The sequence below is a fragment of the Fringilla coelebs genome (genome assembly GCF_963513975.1).
Source record: "Fringilla coelebs genome assembly, chromosome: 6".
NCBI classification, from domain to species: domain Eukaryota; kingdom Metazoa; phylum Chordata; class Aves; order Passeriformes; family Fringillidae; genus Fringilla; species Fringilla coelebs.
The window spans coordinates 39,662,634-39,682,314 of NC_140034.1; the positions used below are offsets into that span (position 1 = coordinate 39,662,634).

The window sequence follows — 19,681 nt, forward strand, 5'->3', positions numbered from 1 at the left end:
TTTCCACCAGGCAGAGTGCTCAGGGGAGATAAGCAGTACTCTGTGCTGGGAGAGGTGCTGGGGAGGGTGTTTAGGTTGTGCTCAGTGTGGCCAAGAGACCAAGAAATGACAAGGGGAAGGTGGTGGTGGGGAGAAAGGATCAGAATCTCCTACAGTTGAGCATTTGCTCCTGGGAACCAATTAAAACTACTTCTAACAAAAAAACCCCAACGCTAAGGATTTCAAAACTGGACATTAAATTAGTAGTTAGGCATAGCATAGCACTAGATCATTTTATCTGGAGGCCAGAATTGATGAGACGATGCCCTAACAACTGACTTTGGGGACTGACTGGTAGTGCTGCAGCTGGAGGAACAAGCCCTATACAACAAGTGGAATCAGAAGGGATTTTGTGCCCATATAAATGCTGCATTTAACTAATGGCTTGGATTTAATCTGCTTCTCATTGCATAAAATAGATGGACATTTTTCAGGCCTTATTTTCCATTAACTGATAATGAAGGGTGGAGAAGTCATAATCCAAAAGCCAACAAATGATGTTGCGGGTAGTGTTTGCATTTTGTGTACATTTGAAAAACTGCTGGCTCCCGCGGCCTGAGCAGGGCTGGTCTTTGCCCTTCTGCCCTGGGCAAGCCAGCGGGACGAGCGACTGCCAGGCCAGAGGAGGCCGCGGAAAGGCTCGGAGGGTCCGTTCACCCCTTCCTCCGGTCATCCATGCCCCGGCAGCTGCCCGCGGCCACCCGCGCACCGCCCCGGACACCGGTCCGCCAAGGGAGGGCCCCTCGGTCCGCGGAGCAGGAGCCGGGCGCCGCGGCGGGGGCTGTTCCGGGACCCCCGTGAGGCAGAGCCCGGGGGATGCCGCGCTACGGGACCGAGCCCGGCGCGGTGCCGCGGGGCGGGGGGCGCGGGCCCGTCCCTTCCGGGGGCGGTGCCGCGGGCGGCGGCCCCAGCCGGGCTGCAGGGAAGCGCCCGCCCCTGCCGCCCCCGGCGCGGTAAGATGGCGGCCGCGGCTCAGGCGCTGAGCGGCACCGGGCTGCTCCTGGCCGCCGCCGCCCTCGCCCTCCTGGCCGTGGCCATCGGCACCGACTCCTGGTACGAGACGGACGCGCGGCGGCACCGCGAGCGCTGCCGCGGCTTCGGCCACAAGCGCAGCGACCCGCCCGGCTCCATGTCGGCGCCCAGCTCGCACCTGCCGCTCCGCGCCCGACCCCCGCGGGCGCTCCTGCCCGGGCGTCCCCCGGCCCCCGCCCCGGCCGCCGCCGCTTCCGCCGCGCTGGACTCGCACTGCGGCCGCCGCTTCAACTCCACCGTCTCGGGGCTCTGGAGGCGCTGCCACCGCGCGGGCTACGAGCCGGACAGCGAGGAGCTCATCCGGAAAGGTGCGGGGGCGGGGGGCGGCGGCGGCCCCGCCGCTGTCCGTGGTGCTGAGCGCGGTGCCGCCGGGGCTGCGGGCGGGGCGGCGGCTGCCGCTGCCGGGCGAGACCGGGCCGGCGGGCGGGCGCGGATGGAGCCCGGCGGACCCGTGGCTCCCGGTGTCCCTGGCGTGCGGGAAGCGGCGAGCGCGGCCCTGACCCCATCCCGGGTCCTGTGCGCCTCCCTCTCGCCTACAAATGCTGCAGTGCTGGGTGGGACCGCGTCCTCAGAGAGCCCCTTCGGGGGCCCAGCGCAGGGCCTGACTCTCGGTGGGCGTCCTCCTAACCCCGACACTTTCTTCTAATTGAGTGCTGAGAAACATGCAGTGTTGTTGATAGCGCTGTGATTTTTGCAGCAAGGTGAAAGGGACCTGTTGTTCCCATTCTAGCATGAGGGAGCTCTCATTGCTGCAGTAGATTGCCAGGCTTTCGTGGTGGCAGATGTCACTCAGGGCCCCCAGGGTGAAAGGAGAGAAAGCTATGGATCTGCTGCTATTGTGGCACATGGTACAAAGCCAAGCAGGCCATAAAGTATAAATAAAAGTCCTGCATTTGATGGTGCAAATAACATAGTGGGCTGACCCATGAAGTCAATGGGTTATGTATGGTTAATGATAAATAACAGGACTTAGTGTTCCAGCAGGTACGTATTAGCACAGAGAGAGTAGGAGTTGGGAAAAGTGCTTCCATTGAGGCACAAAATGGAAATGCTATCTTAAGAAAGCGAGAGCAGTTCTTCAGCTTGGCTTCCAACTGTGACGCCAGTCCTGCACAGCAGAGCCTGGGTAGACTGGCACTGTGAATCTCAGCTCGTCTTTGTCCATTCTTTCCAATGCACAGCAGTGACTCTTACTTCTCAAACCTCGAATGCTGTGTGCTTAGCTTCTTTCTCTATTTATTCTCCTAGGATCCATTTCATGTCATTTCGTTTTTATTTCCATGCTGAACTCCTTTCACTAAAAGGGAACTCATTAATTTCTTTCTATTAATTGTGGCTGTCATGTAAAATATTTATCTATTTTTTTGCTTCACATCAAGCAAAATGCTTTCAGCTCCCACTGAGATTAGCTAAGATGGGGGAACAGGTGGGAAGAATAGTACTTTGGTCCTCAATACTTCTCTTTCTGAGGTATTTTCCCAACACCACAAGTCACACAGAGAGGCTAGACTCTGCATTCTATATGCAGGCCATTACAGGGTGGTGAATGGTCTTTCTCAGTGTTTGATGGGTAAAACTGGAAGGACTCTAAATCCAAAATGTTCTCTGTCTACTCTATTTCCTTTTTTCCCCAACTGTTCTAATAAAAGACATTGCCTTTCCCTACAAAAAGCATTGCCCCCCCCCTTATATTCTTTGCCTATTAGGTCTCCAGTTGCTACTGTAAAGATTTATGTGTCATCTTATAGAGGGAATTCATTAATAATAGTTCTTGTAGAATCAGATCTTTAAATAGATATGACTCTCATCCCTTCTCCTGACCTGCTTTACTACCAGCCTTTCCTCGTTCCCACTGTGTCTGTCTTTTCTCTGACAACTGTGATTAGGCAGTCTTTTCTGACTGATGGTCAGGTGTGGCTGCATCTGAGCTGTTCTCTGAAGCATGATACCAGATCTGGTGCTTCTGAAAAGAAAAAATAGGTATTTGTTCCTGTGGTGTGACCTGAAGATTGCCCCTGTGCACTGCTGAAAGTCCTATTCCTCCTCAATTTGCATTGTTTTCAGCTAGCTCTTTGGTGATGTGTGATGCCTTTCTTTATTCCTAGTATTCCTTAATCTAGATGTTTTTTATGGTCTTTTAGTGAAAGAGGTGTAAATTTTATTTTTTCCCACAGTTCTGTGGTAATTTTGGTTTGGGTTTATAGTCTCCATTTTTTTTTCCTAGTCTCTCTGGAATAAGGTTTCTCTCCTTTCTGCATCTCTCCTGAATTCTGAATAAATGACTTAAGTCCATAAATACACTTACTCATATACATAATTCTGTGGATTTCTAGTCCATCTAATCTACTGCTATTAATACAAAGCAGTTTCATGGAAACTTGCATACTTGAGCATTGTAGCTAATGATGCATATAAAAGCATCCATTTATGTATCTGGGATATTAAAAAAAGCAAAATATATTCACTTCATATATTTAAAAGGAAAAAACTAGTCAGAAAATGTAGTGCAAAACTGAGAGGTGGGAAATGTTTAAATGTAAGATGGGAATGATATGTGAGATATTTCTTAAAATGCAAAATTACTATTTTGGAACTGTGAAAAAATACACAGTTTCATTTTAAAAAATACAATTAAAAGGCAAAAGAAGGCATGATGTAAAAACCACATGGGGAAAATGGAGATTAGCGATAAGTAAGAGATAGAAGGCAAAGAACTGAACCATTTGGTGGGGAAAGTGAGAGGATCTCTGTGCACATATGGGTGGTTCTCTGAGTGTAAGAACAGGAGCACTACACGTCATCTTGTAGAGCCTGTACTGTGTGGATTCCACATTCAATAACTGATGCTACAACAAAAACCATGGACTTAAGTAGTAAGGCCCTGCAGGCATTCATTATATTGTTTAGGGGTATTCTCTACCTATTAGTAGAGTAAAGAAGTGTTGCTTACAAAATGGTGACAGTAGAAGATGATTTGGGAAAGATCCATTCTATTTGGGGCCATAGTGAGGCCCTTGAGAGAAAACTGCTCAGTCCTGGTGTCTGTACTTCCCATTCTTTCTGACTGGTGGTAAGTGGGAAGGGTTACAAGATTGCCTGTGGGGTCTGTAGAGGATCTGTTACAGTGACATGTTTAATAAACTTGATCTGTTTGGTCATGGTCCTTGGTAAGTATGTTCTGTCAGTGGGATCTGTAAGAGTTCTTGTGGAATTTTAATGGAAGGTTGAGTCATTTGATCTGGTGGCCCTTGGTTGACAATGTGGACGACACAGTGAATGCAGGCCTGTGGTGCTCCTTACAATCCTGGGCAGAAATGGTAGGAAAATGCCTGGAAGCTTCAATGGCCATTGGTCCTGGGGCATGAAGGAGGGGAGGGCCAGGTCTCACATGGTATTCAGTTGCTAACTGGCCGTGGCTGCTCATGGGCAGTAGGGGCTCTCCCACCTGTGTGAGAGTTGAACTTCTCTGATTCTGGGCCACACAGCAGAATTGGAAATGAACCCCTCCATTTCTTCATAAACCTCTGGCACATTGTGTAAAGAAAACCTGCATGTCTCAAAGTTGGAGACAAAAACTAAACTGAAAATCAGGGTGTGCTAGGCCCAGGATTACAGACTGAATGTATCCCAGCAGGGTTGGTGTTTCCATGTTTCTGGCAGCTTAGGAGCAAGGGGCCTGTGCTCTGCCTGGGTATCTGGCTAGTCTAGCAAGCATCCTCTGGCCTTTCCCATCCTTGGTCTTCAATCAAGAGAAAGGATTCGTCCAGAGGCACTCACATAATACTCTTCCAAGGGCTGTGTGAGTTCCAAGGGGAACCTGTCTGCAGTTGCAATCCTGATGGGTAAAAAAAAAACATGTTGAGGACAAGGTGTTAGAAACAATGTTGGCTGTGAGAAGGCACAGGAATGTAGCTGGCCATGGAAGTGTCAGTGTGACACTGCTGGATGCCGTTCATGTTTATTTTTTAATCAAGAAAATTGTACATGCAGTATGACTCTCACAGTGTGTTCTGTTAAAGCCTTAGAAATGCTGGCATCAGGCTGTCCATCTAACCTTTTTCTTGGATGTGTGCTTTATAGTTAACTAATGACCTGGAGGAGAAGGAAGCTCCTGCCTCCTTCTGTCCTGTATTCCCAATGTAATCGTGTGCCAAAACAGACAACACACACTTGTTGTTCACCACATGACTCTGTTCTATTCAAGCCCTTGCCTGAAGGCAAAAGTTTTAATTTTTGCAGGCTTTCTTATGGTACTTGTCTGAGTGTGTTGTAAACAAAAAGGAAATCACTTTGCTAGCAGGTTTCTGAAATGGAGGGCAGGATGCTGTCCCTATTTTATAGACTGCAATTCCAGGTATGTAAGGCTCAGCTCCAAGGACTTACTGGAGTACCTTTGAAACACCTTTTACTTAACAACAACTTTAGACTGCAAACCTGATTTTGATTTTTACTTTTTTTCTTGAGTACTTAGAGAACAAGGTGTTATATGACTTTAAATGCAGTCCTGTGGAGTACCTGGCCATATTTGAGTGTATGGCATCTCTGCAAGTGAGACCTAGAGATTCACTCAGAAAATTGGAAACACAGACTAGTGATGGCGAATGCAAAATTGAGGTTCTGAAGGTTGCCTGCGTGTGTGTTAAAATTTCCTGGGAGAAAGTGGCTTAGGTATCCAGCTGAGATCACACTCACTGCTTCTCTGAGTCCCTGACTCTCTTGCCTGCCTATTTCAACTTTTATAGAAGATCTGCAGAGAGAGGCCTCCCTTGTTTTGCCTATAGTGGCTCACATTAGAGTGGATCCAGCCTGTGCTCTTGGGAAAGTGGAATTTTGTTGGAAAAACGACTTGTGCTGGTGTAATCAAAGGCTGTTACCAAGCCTATGGATTAGAGGTCAGCACTGAGCTAAAGCCCTGAAATCTGTGCCCTCCTGAGCCTTTTTTTTTTTTTTTTTTTTTTGGCAAATTTGCTGTTTCAATGTAATTGTATGTGCTAACTATATAAAATCTATATAAAATTAGCACTTTGAATTCTGGGGAAGAAAGGATTAGGAGTACAGTTTTTAAACCAGAGGCAGAATGAATTGATATCCAAAAATTTCTAAATAACCAGTTTTGTATGGGAAGGTGGAGAGGTTTTAGTTTTAGTTTACATGTTAAACTCTTGGAATAATAAAGAGCCAATATTTTTCTTAGTGATATCTTAGGCTGAGAAGTCCATAGCTTTGATCATAAGGGATATACGTCTCTAGTTTTTGCTTTTTTTTAATGAGCTATAAAAATAGTAATCCTTGCTCTTATTTAAAATGCTGCTTCATATGTACTACTTTTATGATCAGAAAATGTAAGTGCATAAATAATACTTTTAATGAATGCAGTGCATTATAGTCTGAAATCTGATGTCATTAGTTTGTTGTATTTACATATTTCTCAACAACACACCCAAATTGTGTCCATATTGAAATTGAGCTCAGTCAGCAGTAACAGGTGAAATTTGATTAGCTACTGTGATGTGTTGTATATGGCCTAAGTTCTTAACTCAGGTGTCTGCAGCCTTTGCAAATGAACTGGCACTCTCTGACACTGGGTTGTCTTGCTGATCATCGGCTCAGATGGCTCCACAGCCTTGTTCCTGAGGTAAGTCCAAGGAGGGAGAACTGCTCAGTAGGAGAGGGCCACTGGCTACAGGTGAAGGGCAGCACCTCTGTGTACTGTATGCAGCTGGAAGTGTTCTGTGGTGCTTGCCGGGGAAGCAGCAGGGAGCCACAGCAAGGGATGGGGTGGTGAGAAGCACAGCTGAGAATTGGGGCCTGCTTGAAATGGGAGGAATTTCAGATCACCTTTCCCTCCCTGGCCTGATGGCTGGAATTGCCTGGGCCTCTCATATGCAGCTTCTGATCTTGTGAAATGGGGGCTTCCTCTTTGCAGGTCCTTGCAGAAACCAGGTCAGTACAGTCCCAGTGAACATTGTTAGAGAACAAAATCAAGCTTCTCATTGCTGTGGGAGCCACAGAAAGCTCAATTCTTCTCCTGGGTTTTCTAGTGTCTTTTGCAAAGCTGATCACTGAATCTGCAGCTCCCTGCTAGTGATTGTTCACCAGCTTAATTAGCTCACTGTCCAGTCGATTGTTTTTGAATGGTTCTGCTCCAACATTCAAATAGCGGTAATGGCCCTGTAGCCACTGTTTAAGAGGAACTTTTTCTACCATTTAGCTCTTTTATCTTTCTGGTTGCTCTCTTCTACTCCACCATCCATGTTTTTTCTCCCCCAGTTTCTAAATTAAAAATCCCTTTCAAGAAAAGCATGCTTGTAAGTTCACATTTACATCTGGGGTACACTTTTCATTAAGCTATAATGGAAACATAGTATTCTACCTGGATACTACTGTTCATTGAAAGTAAAACAAAGAGCCAATGACTATTGGAGTGAATTCAAAAGATTCTCCTATGCAGTTCACTTTCCAGCATTCATTCAACATTTTCAAAGTGTTACAATTTTGTCTTCTTAGAGATAAAGCGGTCCTGTTGGTGCTTGGCCACATTCTTGTCTCCTTAGACATCCCAAAAAAGATCATAGCAGTTCCTCTAGAAAGCTTTTAGACATGTTTTTCCTGACTGTCATTACTGTTTAACTTCAGAAGCTGTTGCTTCTTGGTGAGACACCTGGCTCCTGCTCAGCTGGTGTTTCTTTGTAGGTTCTCTCCTCCTGATCCCAAAGCCTTTGAAGTAAACAGCTCTTTTTTGGCGACATTTGCCCTGATACTGAATGAAGGCTTCCCCTGTACCAGCTCTGCTGGGCTACTCAACCCAGCAGCACGTGCAAGGCCAGGGGGCTTTCATGCTGTTTCACACTGATGTCTCTTCACAGGAGTTATTCAGCGCTGCACTGCTGTGAAGTACCACTACACCTCCAGCTCTCTGCCTCGCAACTTGCCCATCAACATCACCAACACCATCCGGCAGGATGAGTGGCATGCGCTCCGTAAGTAGCCCAGAGCAGGGCTCAGCAATGTTTGCATCACTAAATGCCTTAATGCAATGCCAGCTGAGGGCTGGGCTCTAAGCATAGATACAGATTGATTAGTGAGGAAGTGCAAGCAGCCAACTGTAGGATTGGAAGGAGACATGGGATTTGGAGGGGCTTAAAGCTGGGAATTCAAGAATACCGATGTATGTAGTGAATTGCAAGGTGTCGTCATATTCTGGATCTGGGCACAGACAGTTCCTAGCTGGCACACAGCAAAGGTGCTGCATCATTGTATAGATCCTGTTGCAATTTTCTGTGTGCACACCAGTGACCTGATGCAACCTCCTGGTGACCAGTTCTTTTAGGGAACATCTCCATTTGTCTTTGCACCAGCCCCTGGCCTACAAGCTGCCTCATGCCCAAGTCCTTCCCACACAGATAACTGACCTGTAGCCTGTGACTGAGAATGATTTTTTGCTCCCACTTCTGTTTTTTTTTGTTCTATTGCCCACATAATTCAACATAACCCCTGTCATGTGAGACTCAGTGCCAAGGAAATGCTAGTTCAGCTGGAGACTGAACTAGGAGGAGAAAAGAACAGCAATTTTACTATGGATAGCAAAGTGCTGTTCATGACACTGGTACCCAAGCTTTTTTTTTTTTTTTTGTTACTGGAGTTGTTCCCATAATACTGTATTGATCTGCTGTCTGCTTCTTCCTCCCACTATTCCTCTTTTCAGTTCACACTGTGTGCCTCCCATGCACTAATCCTTTTGTCCTCTCCAGTGTCCCCTCTTGCTTCTTCTGTTTCTATTTTCAGCAGAAAATTTTCTCCTCCAACAAACTCTATCCCAAAGAAAGACGCCAGAGCAAAAAAAAAAAAAAAAAAGAGAAAAAGCCCTTGCAGTACTACTACGAGTTTGTGATGCACCCCTTCTGTGCCATGCTGGGGAGCATTTGGCTGGTGCTTTGGCAAGAAATGCTCTTCTAGTTACACAGTGCGCAGCACAATGCAGCCATTTTAGATGGATTCCCTTAGTTTCAGTGTAATGGGCAAACTACCTCCAAGAAGCTACGGGAGGAGAAGTCCATGGTTGAAGTATAAGCTTTAGAACCAGTAAATCCACATCTGGCCTCTGCACTGGCTGTTTTCTCTAGGTACTGCCATTTTCATGTCTTTTGTCTTGCTTTTCGCCTTTTCTTTCAGATCTGCGGAGGATGACAGCTGGCTTCATTGGCATGGCCGTCTCCATCATCCTGTTTGGGTGGATCATTGGTGTGCTGGGCTGCTGCAAACAGCAGGAGCTCATGCAGTACGTGGCTGGGCTGCTCTTCTTAATGGGAGGTGAGAGCCTTTCGCTTCTGCTCAAGTCACCACATTCAGTATTGCTGCCTTGTAAAAATAATGTCAGCCCACCACAACTACATGAAGCAGTTACTTAGTGCAGCAAACTGTCAGCACAGTGCAGTTACTACTTCCAGCACTGTGCTTGCATGGGTACTGCATGTTTCTTAGTAGACCCTAAAGTGTATGAGCCTTCTGCTCTAGAGAGCTGGTGTGTAGCCACAGGGACCATGGCCAATGAGCACAGTCCTCTGGCTTGCTCCAAGGGTGCAACCTGTGGCTCCTGTCAGACAGCTTAGCCCCAATTTTCCTTAGGAATCATAACGAACAAACATAAGTTAATGTGGAGCACCTTTCTGGTACTCAAAGATGCTTAGATCTTCATGTAATGATGAAGTCCAAACCAGGCAAACCTGGGAGGACATTGGCCCAGTGATAAGGATGTGAGCACAGTGCTTGCCAGGGGTGTTACGTCTGTCTGTCCTGGGTGGAAGCAGACTTTCTGTATGACCAAAGGTTTTTCTGAACTTTGGTTTTTCAACCTGAAAATGGGCAGTATAGACCTGGAGTCTAGTGTAGTAGTGTATATTAAACATACTGGAATGCCTTGTGTCTTCTTAGGCTTTTTCTCCTCCACAGAGTTGTTCAGTGAATGTGTAGCAGATGACAAAAATCTGGGCACACTTTGAGGGCCTAGTTGGCAGAAGTGTGGGTGCTCCTAGTGGAAACCAAAAAGTGCTGCACTTTGCAGTCCTGGGATTCAGTGAGCTAATTACTTTTCATAGGAGAAACTGGCCAAGTACTGTCTGGAACCTGATGACATTAGACACTGGAAATAGTCTCAGGAGAATCAAAGCATGATGAACTATGACTGAGTTCACAATTGCAATTAAAGGTGCTAAGGTAGTACTGGTTATTTGTGAAGCAAGATATCCTGTAGTCCTACATATTTTCCCTTCTTTTTTTTTTTCCTCTGCCTTATAAGGAGAGTGGCTGGTAGGACTGCAGAAAAAACCCCAAGGGTAATTCTTGATTTTGAAAATGCATGACTTTGAAAATACTGAGGAAAAAACCAGAGCATAATTAACCTGTCTGAGGGCAGTGTAGAACCCTCTTGCTTTTCTCCTGCAGGTACTTGCTGTATCATCTCACTCTGCACATGCGTAGCTGGGATCAATTTTGAGCTATCCCGCTATCCTCGCTACGTCTATGGGCTGCCAGAGGACATCAGTCATGGCTATGGCTGGTCCATGTTCTGTGCCTGGGGGGGCTTGGGCCTCACCCTGCTGGCTGGCTTCCTCTGCACTTTGGCCCCATCACTCAACACCTCCCGGGCATCCGTACAAAAACCCAGACAAGAAAATGGGGCCGTGTGACCCCAGAGAGAGCGAGGAGAGACTCTGGAAAGCGCAGCCTGGGCAGAGCTGTGGGTTAACACCAGGAAGAGGTGGCATGTCAGCGTGTGGAGAGCAGTGCCAGAGCTGTCCAAATGCCAGCCCATGGGACGCTGCTACAGCCTCCAGTCGCAGACACGGACATTGCAAGTAACTCCAGGTTTGAATTATTGGCAACTTGATCATTGATGGTTTAAGGGGGACAGTTCTTTCAATTTGCTTTTCTTCTGTTTACAAGGGATTAAGTCCAAGATTGTGTCTTTTTTTGTGCTGTTTTTTGAACTGTACCTCCATGGTCCTGTTATTGTCCAGTTGTAAGGGATGTTTACGCACCAACTCTATTGCTGCAGGTCTGTGTAATTCAGACCCAATTTAGGGCAAGGAGCTAAGTGAAGTTGGCTTGAACACTTTTGCAACAGGCATGTCTAGTGTTGGCTCGGGCCATCCTTTCCCAAAAGAACCTTGATCTAAGCCGAGGTTTAGGCCAAAGAATTAGCCCATTCTTAGTATTAATTTATTTAAATCAGAAACCTGTGCTATCCCATGCTGTGGATTCAGCTATTTACTCACTAATCAATCTATTTCCAAAAGGAGCTAGCTGTAACTGAGCAGCAAGACTCCAAGAAAACTCTAATGGACTCTGGGAAAGCAGAGGAAAGTTTTTCTCAGCTTCTTACACAGTGAAGGTTACTCATCTGGCTAACCAACATACTCTTGTTTTAATGGGGAGATGTATGCAACATGCAGCTTTAAACTATTCCACCAGAGGTACATTTTTCAAAACGTGTCATAGTTTGAGCTGCCAGGATCAACTTTCACTTCTGAACTACCTTCTGGGTGCAGCTTCTGCTCTGTGAAAGGAGATGAGCAATTCTCCTTGAGCTCAAATAATAGTACTGCTAAAATAGCAGATGTACAGCCCCATCTAACATTAGTGTCCAAAGGAACCACAGTGTATTTTCCTCAGGAATGTGCGGCTTCTGCCCCTTCCACTGTCAAATGCCCTGAGCGCAGTGTGTCAAGAACACGCACGTTTTGCTGGAACAAGATCCCTCTCCAAAATGAGCACTAAGGACCTTGGTACCAGCACAAGTACTAGGGCTAACTCAGGAACATCAGCCAAAGTACTTTGGAGTGCATTTTTCTTTCATCCATCTATTCTTTTTTTTCCTTCTCAGATCCCCGCCCCTCTCCCAAGTGTCCAAAAACTGCACAGGTAAAGATGAGATGGCCAGCATTTGGAGATGTTTACATTGTATTTAAAATACAATACAGTGGCATGTAAGATACTTAATGCTAAAGTCAGTGTATTTATGAAAAGTGTAATTTTTAAATGGAAGTTGTAATTCTCAACTGGCATTAAAAGTACTGAAAGACTTGCTTGGTGGATGAAACCTCAAATTCTTTATGACTAATGACCTGACTGATTCCCCAGAGAGCTCACATACACATTCCAGCAACAGTGTTAAAGCTTCAACAGTTAAGTGCAAGTGACAAGTTAAAACTTCATTCATGTGTGCGTCATGTTTACCCTTGCAAACTGAGTGCTCAAAAGTTTCAAACTCTAACCACACTGCAGGCTGTTCACGGGTTGCACAGGCAAGAACCAGAGATACTCTCTGAGCTGCAGGTCATCCACGTCACAGTACACTTACTGCAGTATAGCCTCTTGGTCCTCATGAGGAAGTATCAGAGCAGGGTTTAATCCAATGCTAGTTGGAGGAGGGTCCAAAGGCAGCATGGTGGGCACAGTGCACAGGAGGCTTTAAGCCTCCCTTTACACACAGATGTAGAACCACTGAGCAAGGGCGACAGCCCCAACACATCATGGATTTGTTTTTAAAGGGAAAAAATGCTTTATTTTTTCCAGACAGAAAGTAAGTGATACAGTCCAGTCTATTCCTGTCCTCTGCCAAGGCCACAACCTTGACTGGGCAGGGATCAGGCATAGTACTGCAGATTGGCTTTTTTCTTTGCTTGAACCTCCAGGATTCCTTCCATGTAGTCCTCGTGGGTGAGCTCTGTAGCTCCACGGCGGAGGGCAATCATCCCCTGCCCAATAAGACAGTATTTAGAGAGGGAATGTGAGCACCACACCAGTTCCAAATAGCTGCTCCATTCTAACTTTCACATTTTCCTACCATCAGTGCTATTCCTATGGAGGAATACTTACCGCTTCAACACACACAGCTTTGCACTGGGCTCCATTGAAATCATCTGTGCAGCGAGCCAGTTCCTCATAGTTCACGTCAGGGCTGATACGAGCAAATGGGAAAAAAATCTGAGACCATGTACCAAATAGAAAAAGCAACATAGGGTGTTTCCTCAGCCCCACAGTGAGCTCCCAACAAGTGACTGCCAACCACTTTTCAGCCTTGAGGTACCACAGTGAGTGACAAAAAGAGCCCCAGAAGGCCATACCTGACATTCATTTTGCGTGAGTGAATCTGCATAATTCTGGCTCTGGCCTCTTCATTAGGCATTGGGAACTCAATCTTCCGATCTAATCGTCCAGAGCGGAGCAAAGCTGGGTCCAAGATATCAACCCGGTTGGTTGCAGCAATCACCTAAGTAGAAGTAGGATCATCAGTGTGAAGCACATGGAAGACAGGCCTCTTTTCCCCAAAGATTCACCAAGCTTCTTCCCTGGACATTGTTTTCCATCCCTTGCTAGAGCGCCCTGGACCTCAGCAGCACTCCCTGCTAGATGCCAACCTTGACTTGTGTGTTGGGCTGGAAACCATCGAGTTGATTAAGCAGCTCCAGCATGGTCCTCTGCACCTCCCTGTCACCGGCCTTCTCACTATCAAACCTGAGGGGAAACAAGGATAAAACTGTCAGTATGAACCTGACCACCCTGTTCCTATGTTTTTAATCACATCAAAACACAGAATGACTGCAGTTCATGTTCCTTGGCTGAGGTGTTCCAAATTTTTCCTTGAAACTACAGTTCTACAATGATGAGGACTGCAACTAGAATAACTGTCAGCAGCACCTAAGACTTATTTAGTCATTACAGCTGAATGGGGCTTATGTTGTCCAGGCCCATGTAGTAAATGAGGGTGAACATCTCTGATCTGCAGTGATCAGAAAACAGTTTTATAAAGCAGGAGGCTATCAGACAGACCCAAAGTCTGACAAACTTTGCTCCTGAGCTCAAGGATTGTGGCAACTGCTATCCATCTGTGACTGTGTTCACACACTCTTTCTGAGGAACCGATGCTTTAAAAGGCTCATACACAGGCATAGGAGACTGCTAGGCAGCTCCCAGAACTTTACAACATGGACTAGAGCTCACCTTTTAGTGCCAATGGCATCTAGTTCATCAATAAAGATGATGGAAGGAGCTTTTTCCTTTGCGAGAGCAAAAGCATCGCGTACCAGCTTCGCTCCATCGCCAATGAACATCTGCACAAGTTGTGGACCTGCCAGCTTCAGGAACGTGGCCTGGGAAGTGAAAGAGAATCAATCCTAGGCCTCATTTCACAATAGGGTCACTTCTGGGTACTATAAGAAGCCCTTAATTAAAACAAGCAAGCAAACAGGAAAATCCCAGCCTTTGTAACACCAATTTGTGTGTATGACTTTCTTCCCCTGGAGGTGTTCTTACTCTTTGTCAGGTGCTATTCTAAACCTGCACACACTTTCAGGGGTTCTTTTTACCTTGGTCTGGGCAGCACATGCTCGAGCTAGAAGTGTCTTCCCTGTTCCTGGAGGTCCATACATAAGAACTCCTTTGGGTGGCTGTATACCCAAATTTTCAAATTTCTCCTTATGATTCATGGGCAGGACAATGGCCTCCACGAGCTACAACAAAAGAAAAATATTAATACATAAACCCATTCTTCTCCACAGATCCAGGCTGTCTGCTTTAGAGTTGAAGTTCAAAGACTGTTGTCCACAGTCAGAGCAGAAACTATACATGAAGTATCACCTCTTGGATTTGTTTATCCAGCCCCCCGATGTCACTGTACTGCTCGGTGGGCCTCTCATCCACCTCCATGGCCTTCACCCGTGAATCATACTCTGTAGGCAGAGTCTCCAGGATCAAGTAAGAGTCTTTGTTCACCCCCTGTAAACACAAGTCCTTTGCTTTTAACAGGTTCCCTCAGATAGCACTTAATAAACATGCAATCAAAGCTGATTTACTAGACCTCAAGGATGCAGGAATAACCAGCTTTGACACTGGCATTCATCAAATCACCCCAGCTTGGCAGAGTGGACAATGCCACAGTCACATTTTAAACAAGTGGTCCAGTTTATTTACAATAAAAAGACAGGGATTAAAAAACTTATCAAGTCATCTCTAAACTTTCAGCACCTAATTTTTGTATAAAAGACACGCACCCCAAACTGCTTTTCTTTACTACAAACAATAGTAACTGAACCCATAATACCTATCTATGAAAATTTTAGTAGAGAAATGATCTTGGGGAAATCTGGACAGATTTGTCTTCTTTCTTAAAGGCAAGACATATGCAATTTTCTGGCCACCATCACATCCAATAGAATCACTCACCACCAGATCTCCAGGCTTCAATTTCTCAGCATCAACCAACCCAATAACAGGCAGGAAATATGTCTGTAAAAAAGAAATCAAGGTAAGCAAAATCAGATGTACCAGGAGAAGATCCTTTGCATCACTCCTCACACCTGGTTGGGCGCATGGGTCTTACCTGACGTGTAGAGGTCTTGATCACAGCACACTTGCCCTTTCTCTGGGAATCCAGGTCAATGTTTGCTCCATCCTCCTCCTGGTCATTTGGATCAACATCCAGCAGCTGAAAACCAGGGTGAAAGAGTTCATAACAACGTAACCAGGCTAGCAGGATGATCCCAGGATTAATGCTTCTAACATACATACATTAGAAGAAATAAAACTTTCCATCATCCATCAGCAGTAGAATCCTGAAAGCATTAAAGCCCTCCTGTAAAAATTGATTTCTTCCTTTCCTTATGAAGCAGCATGCAATAGTGCATAGAAAGACCTTACAAAATCCAGAACAAAGCAGCAGCTAATGGCACTGATTCCTTCTCCCATACAGCAGCTCACATTAGGGCTTAAGCTCATGAAGTTTTTAAACAGTAGTACAAAGCAATCCCATTTTTAATAGCAAACTATGAGCATTCTTTTTCCTCTCATCAGAATTACTGAATTACAAAAAGAATGTGACGGATTAAAAGAGCCATGGCCTTTCATTTGCTGTTTCACAAGTTACAGAGAGCATGTGTCCAATTTCAGATGCTCAAGTTTATACTCAGAAGGGCTGTGCCACCCTCTGATGGTTGTTAAGCACAGATGAACTGTACCCAAAGCCTAAGGAATGACCCAGAGAACAAGTGGGCAAGAGATGTGCACTTCCAGGTCACAAATAAAAACAACAGAAAAACTTGAAAGTCCTGGCTCTGGCAGCATTGGTAATCTGAGAATACTCCAGGTCTTGAATGCCTGATGAGCTCCCTGTCTTCCTGCCTGCCACTACAAATTGCACACACTTCTCATGTCAGTACATAAAAGCCCACCACGCTCACCTCAATAACATTGGAGACAAGGTATGGTAGGGTTTTGTTCACTTTGATCTTTTCACTGTTTTCTTTGATCTTGTCTTTCATGGCCTGGAGCTCATGGGTCACTCTCAGTACCTCACTCTTCATGATCTGCAATTGGTACACAGAAGAAAGAAAAAGGAATAGTGTCAGAAAACTGAGGCAAGATAAAATTAATAGATCGTTCCAAAAGCAAACAGTTACAGAAATAGAAGTCTGAAGAAAAAAGGGAAATGTAATATATAAAAAAACAAAGCCAGCAAATGAGCCAAAATTTGTTAGGAATCAAGGCTACACAGTCCATTTGGTCTCTACCTAATCAATTACCCCAAGTAATTTTTTCCCAGTGTCACTTGGTAGCCTCAGCCTAATCAGTGCAACAGCTTACAGGGCTGCAATGTAACCTACATAACAATATGGCCCAGATATGGCAACTGTGGTTTGGTTTGGATGTGATCTTTTAATCTATACAGATACACAAGTAACTACATATACACACCTATTTTAGTTATGTTTTGCAAGGTGGTTGGAACTAGATGATCTTTAAGGTCCTTTGCAAGATAAACCATTCTGTGATTCAGCCTGGAGAAGAGAGGGCTCCAGGAAGTCCTCATGGTGGCCTTTCTGTATTTAAAGCTGTCTTGTAAGAAAGATGGGGACAGACTTTTTAGTAAGACCTGTTACAACAGGACAAGGGGTATGGGTTTTAAACTTCAAGAGGGTAAATTTACACTAGATATAAGAGATTTTACAGTAAGGACAGCAAAACACTGCAACAGGTTGCCAAGATCATGATGGATGCCCCATCCCAGTAAAAATTCAAGACCAGATTGGACAGGGCTCGGAGTGACCTGGTCTAGTAAAGACGCCCCTGCTTATGGCAGGAGTTGGCCTTTAAAGGTCCCTTCCAACCCAAACTATTCTATGATTCTATGTTTGTATGAACTGTAAGGAAAAAAACCTCACAGAAAAAAAGTTCTGTACTCCACATCCAACAGTGAGTACATTTACACCCAACACAGATGTCTGCGGTGCTGTCTGGCTGACACTGACAGGCCTTTTCCTCCCTTCCCTGGTTAGTCACACAGTATGCAAATACACACTTTGTGATCCCCACTGAAGTGACTGGAGCATCAAGAGATCTCAGGAGACCTGGTCACATCTGAACTGGGTGTGTGATTCTGTTCAATGGAGAAATCCACTCTTCACTAAGACACTATCTTTTTAAAAGTTTTTATGCCTAAGCATAATACTGTGCTGTAACACATTCACAGGACAGAACTGTTACAGGAGCCAGTACAGAATCTATTAAATAAAAATGCAAAAAACTTAATAAATTCAATTTAATAGAACAGCCTAGAAAACATTCAAGGAAAACTGCCTGAAGGGAGGGTTCTTACAAACATTTTGCAATTATAATGCTCTTACTATAAAATGAAGGCTACTTCTACTCCTTACTGTAATCTGCAGTTTAAAAATAAGACACATATTTACCTTTACTGTCTTTTAAGAATAATAAAGTACATTAGTAAGTCAGAATTACTTGTGGAGCCTGAAGGAGTACAGGATGAAGTTACTCTATAGAATTTATGAAATATTTTATCTCAATACTGCTAACACTGGGCAGCAAACATTCTAAATTTTAAGTGCTCTTTTATGCAAAACATGTCTATCACGAGACAGGTCTATCTGCTTAACATCTTCATGAATAAACAAGCAAGAGGATGGAATGTTTTCTCATCATGTTTGCAGATGACACCAATTTGGGGGGCATAGTCTTGGTGTTCAAAGGCAGAGCTGCCACACAGAAACTTTACAAAAAACAAGGACGTGTAAAGCCCCGCAGCAGGGAGGGAAGTGCATCTTGCAGTGACACATGCTGGTGACTGTCTGGCTGAGGAATGGACCTGGGGGTCTCCATAAGACAATAAACTGAACAGGAGCCAGCAATGTCCCTTCACAGCAAGGGTGGCAAACAGCATCCTGGGCTGAACTATGAGGACTGCAGGCAGTAGATGGAGAGAAGTATTCAGTCCCCTTTATTCAATACTTTTAGATCCTACCTAGAGCACTCAGACCAGTTTTGGTGTTCCCCCCCTCAATACAGCAAAAACATTGATAAACTGGACTGAATTCAGCATAGGGCCACCAAGATGACTGGGGGCTGGAGCATGGGCCCCCCTGAGGGAGGTGGGTTTGTTCAGCTAGAGAACAGAACAGCTGGGGAAGGAGGTATCAAAGAGGCAGGACCAGACACTTCACAGGAGTACACAATGGGCAGATGAAATAACAAAGACTGAAACAGGTGTGGCTCAGACTGTAGCAAAGCAAATCTCTATCCTCATGAGGTCTGTCAAGCAGCAGCACTGAACACCCTGCAAAGCAGGGCAGTATACGTCTTTAAAGGCTTTCAAGATCCAACCGGATGAAGCCCTGGGTTATGGCAAACACTGCTTTGAGAAGGAGTTTGGCCTGGAGGTCTGCTCAAGTCCCTTCCAACCTAAATTACCCGAAGATCCTACCTGACTCAGGCCACAGAACAGACTTCCCCCTCCGCTCTGCCTACGAGGCAGGGAGGGCGTGTGTAACTTTAGCTAAAGCATCCATGGCGGCGTCGAACAGCCACCCCCTCAGCTTCCTCGCACTTCCAGTGATTGTCCCCTACCTTCGCGGTTCCGTATTCCTCAATCTGCCGTTATCGATTCAATTAACCGAGTTTAATTTTTTGCTGTCCCCGTGGCCGTGCTAACCCGCCCGCCCCGAACAAGAGCAGCACAGAGCTCCCGGGAGGGCGGCCCGGCCGGGCTCCGCTCCCCGGCCCGGCTCCGCGGCCGCTACCTTGATCTCGCTGTCGAGGAGGCGGGTGCGCTGCACGATCTCCTCCGTGGACATCTTCAGCACCTCCTCGCCGACGCCGTCCTGCGAGGGCACAACGGCAGCGTTACCTTCAGCTCGGCCCGCGGTTCGCCCCGGCCCCGCCGCCCCCGGCCCCGCCGGCCCTGGCCCCTCACCTCCGACTCATCCCACACCGACGCCATCTTTCCGCCGGCCCGCGGGCGCGCGCACGGCGCGGCGGGTTCGGCGCGGCAGATTCCGCACTGCGGCTCCCGGCGGCGCAGCGCGGGGGCAGCGCCACGGGCGGGACGGGCGGCCCGGGGGTTCCGCACACCTTCCCCTCCCCCGGCGCAGCCGCCGGCGCCCCGATCGCGGCCCCCGGCGCCCGCGGCCGTGCCGAATCTGCCGGCGGGGCGGGGAGCGGGCGGCCGGTCACGTGCGGCCCCCAAACCTGCTGAGTGATGGCGGCGGCGCCATGGCGGGGCGGGGCGGTGCCCGGCGCTGGAGGCAGACGGGGCGGTGTC

General features: G+C 46.5%; 2 protein-coding genes across 2 annotated transcripts; one reads left to right on the plus strand and one right to left on the minus strand.

The window, feature by feature from the left end:
• Positions 1 to 997: 997 nt before the first annotated feature.
• LOC311154680 (transmembrane protein 178B-like) lies at positions 998 to 11,937 on the plus strand (the record flags this gene model as incomplete). The annotated part of the gene is made up of 4 exons (XM_084207375.1): positions 998 to 1,379; positions 7,938 to 8,051; positions 9,244 to 9,381; positions 10,513 to 11,937. The coding sequence occupies 4 exons, from the start codon at positions 998 to 1,000 to the stop codon at positions 10,755 to 10,757; spliced, it is 879 nt and encodes a 292-aa protein (XP_084063501.1). The 3' UTR covers positions 10,758 to 11,937.
• A 633-nt stretch (positions 11,938 to 12,570) lies between these two features.
• PSMC3 (proteasome 26S subunit, ATPase 3) lies at positions 12,571 to 19,534 on the minus strand. The gene is made up of 12 exons (XM_084207366.1): positions 19,334 to 19,534; positions 19,161 to 19,241; positions 16,308 to 16,433; positions 15,452 to 15,556; positions 15,295 to 15,357; positions 14,710 to 14,847; positions 14,439 to 14,582; positions 14,074 to 14,222; positions 13,491 to 13,587; positions 13,197 to 13,342; positions 12,949 to 13,030; positions 12,571 to 12,827 (listed from the first exon to the last, which is right to left on the minus strand). The coding sequence occupies exons 1-12, from the start codon at positions 19,358 to 19,360 to the stop codon at positions 12,717 to 12,719; spliced, it is 1,269 nt and encodes a 422-aa protein (XP_084063492.1). The 5' UTR covers positions 19,361 to 19,534; the 3' UTR covers positions 12,571 to 12,716.
• Between the last annotated feature and the right edge of the window lie 147 nt (positions 19,535 to 19,681).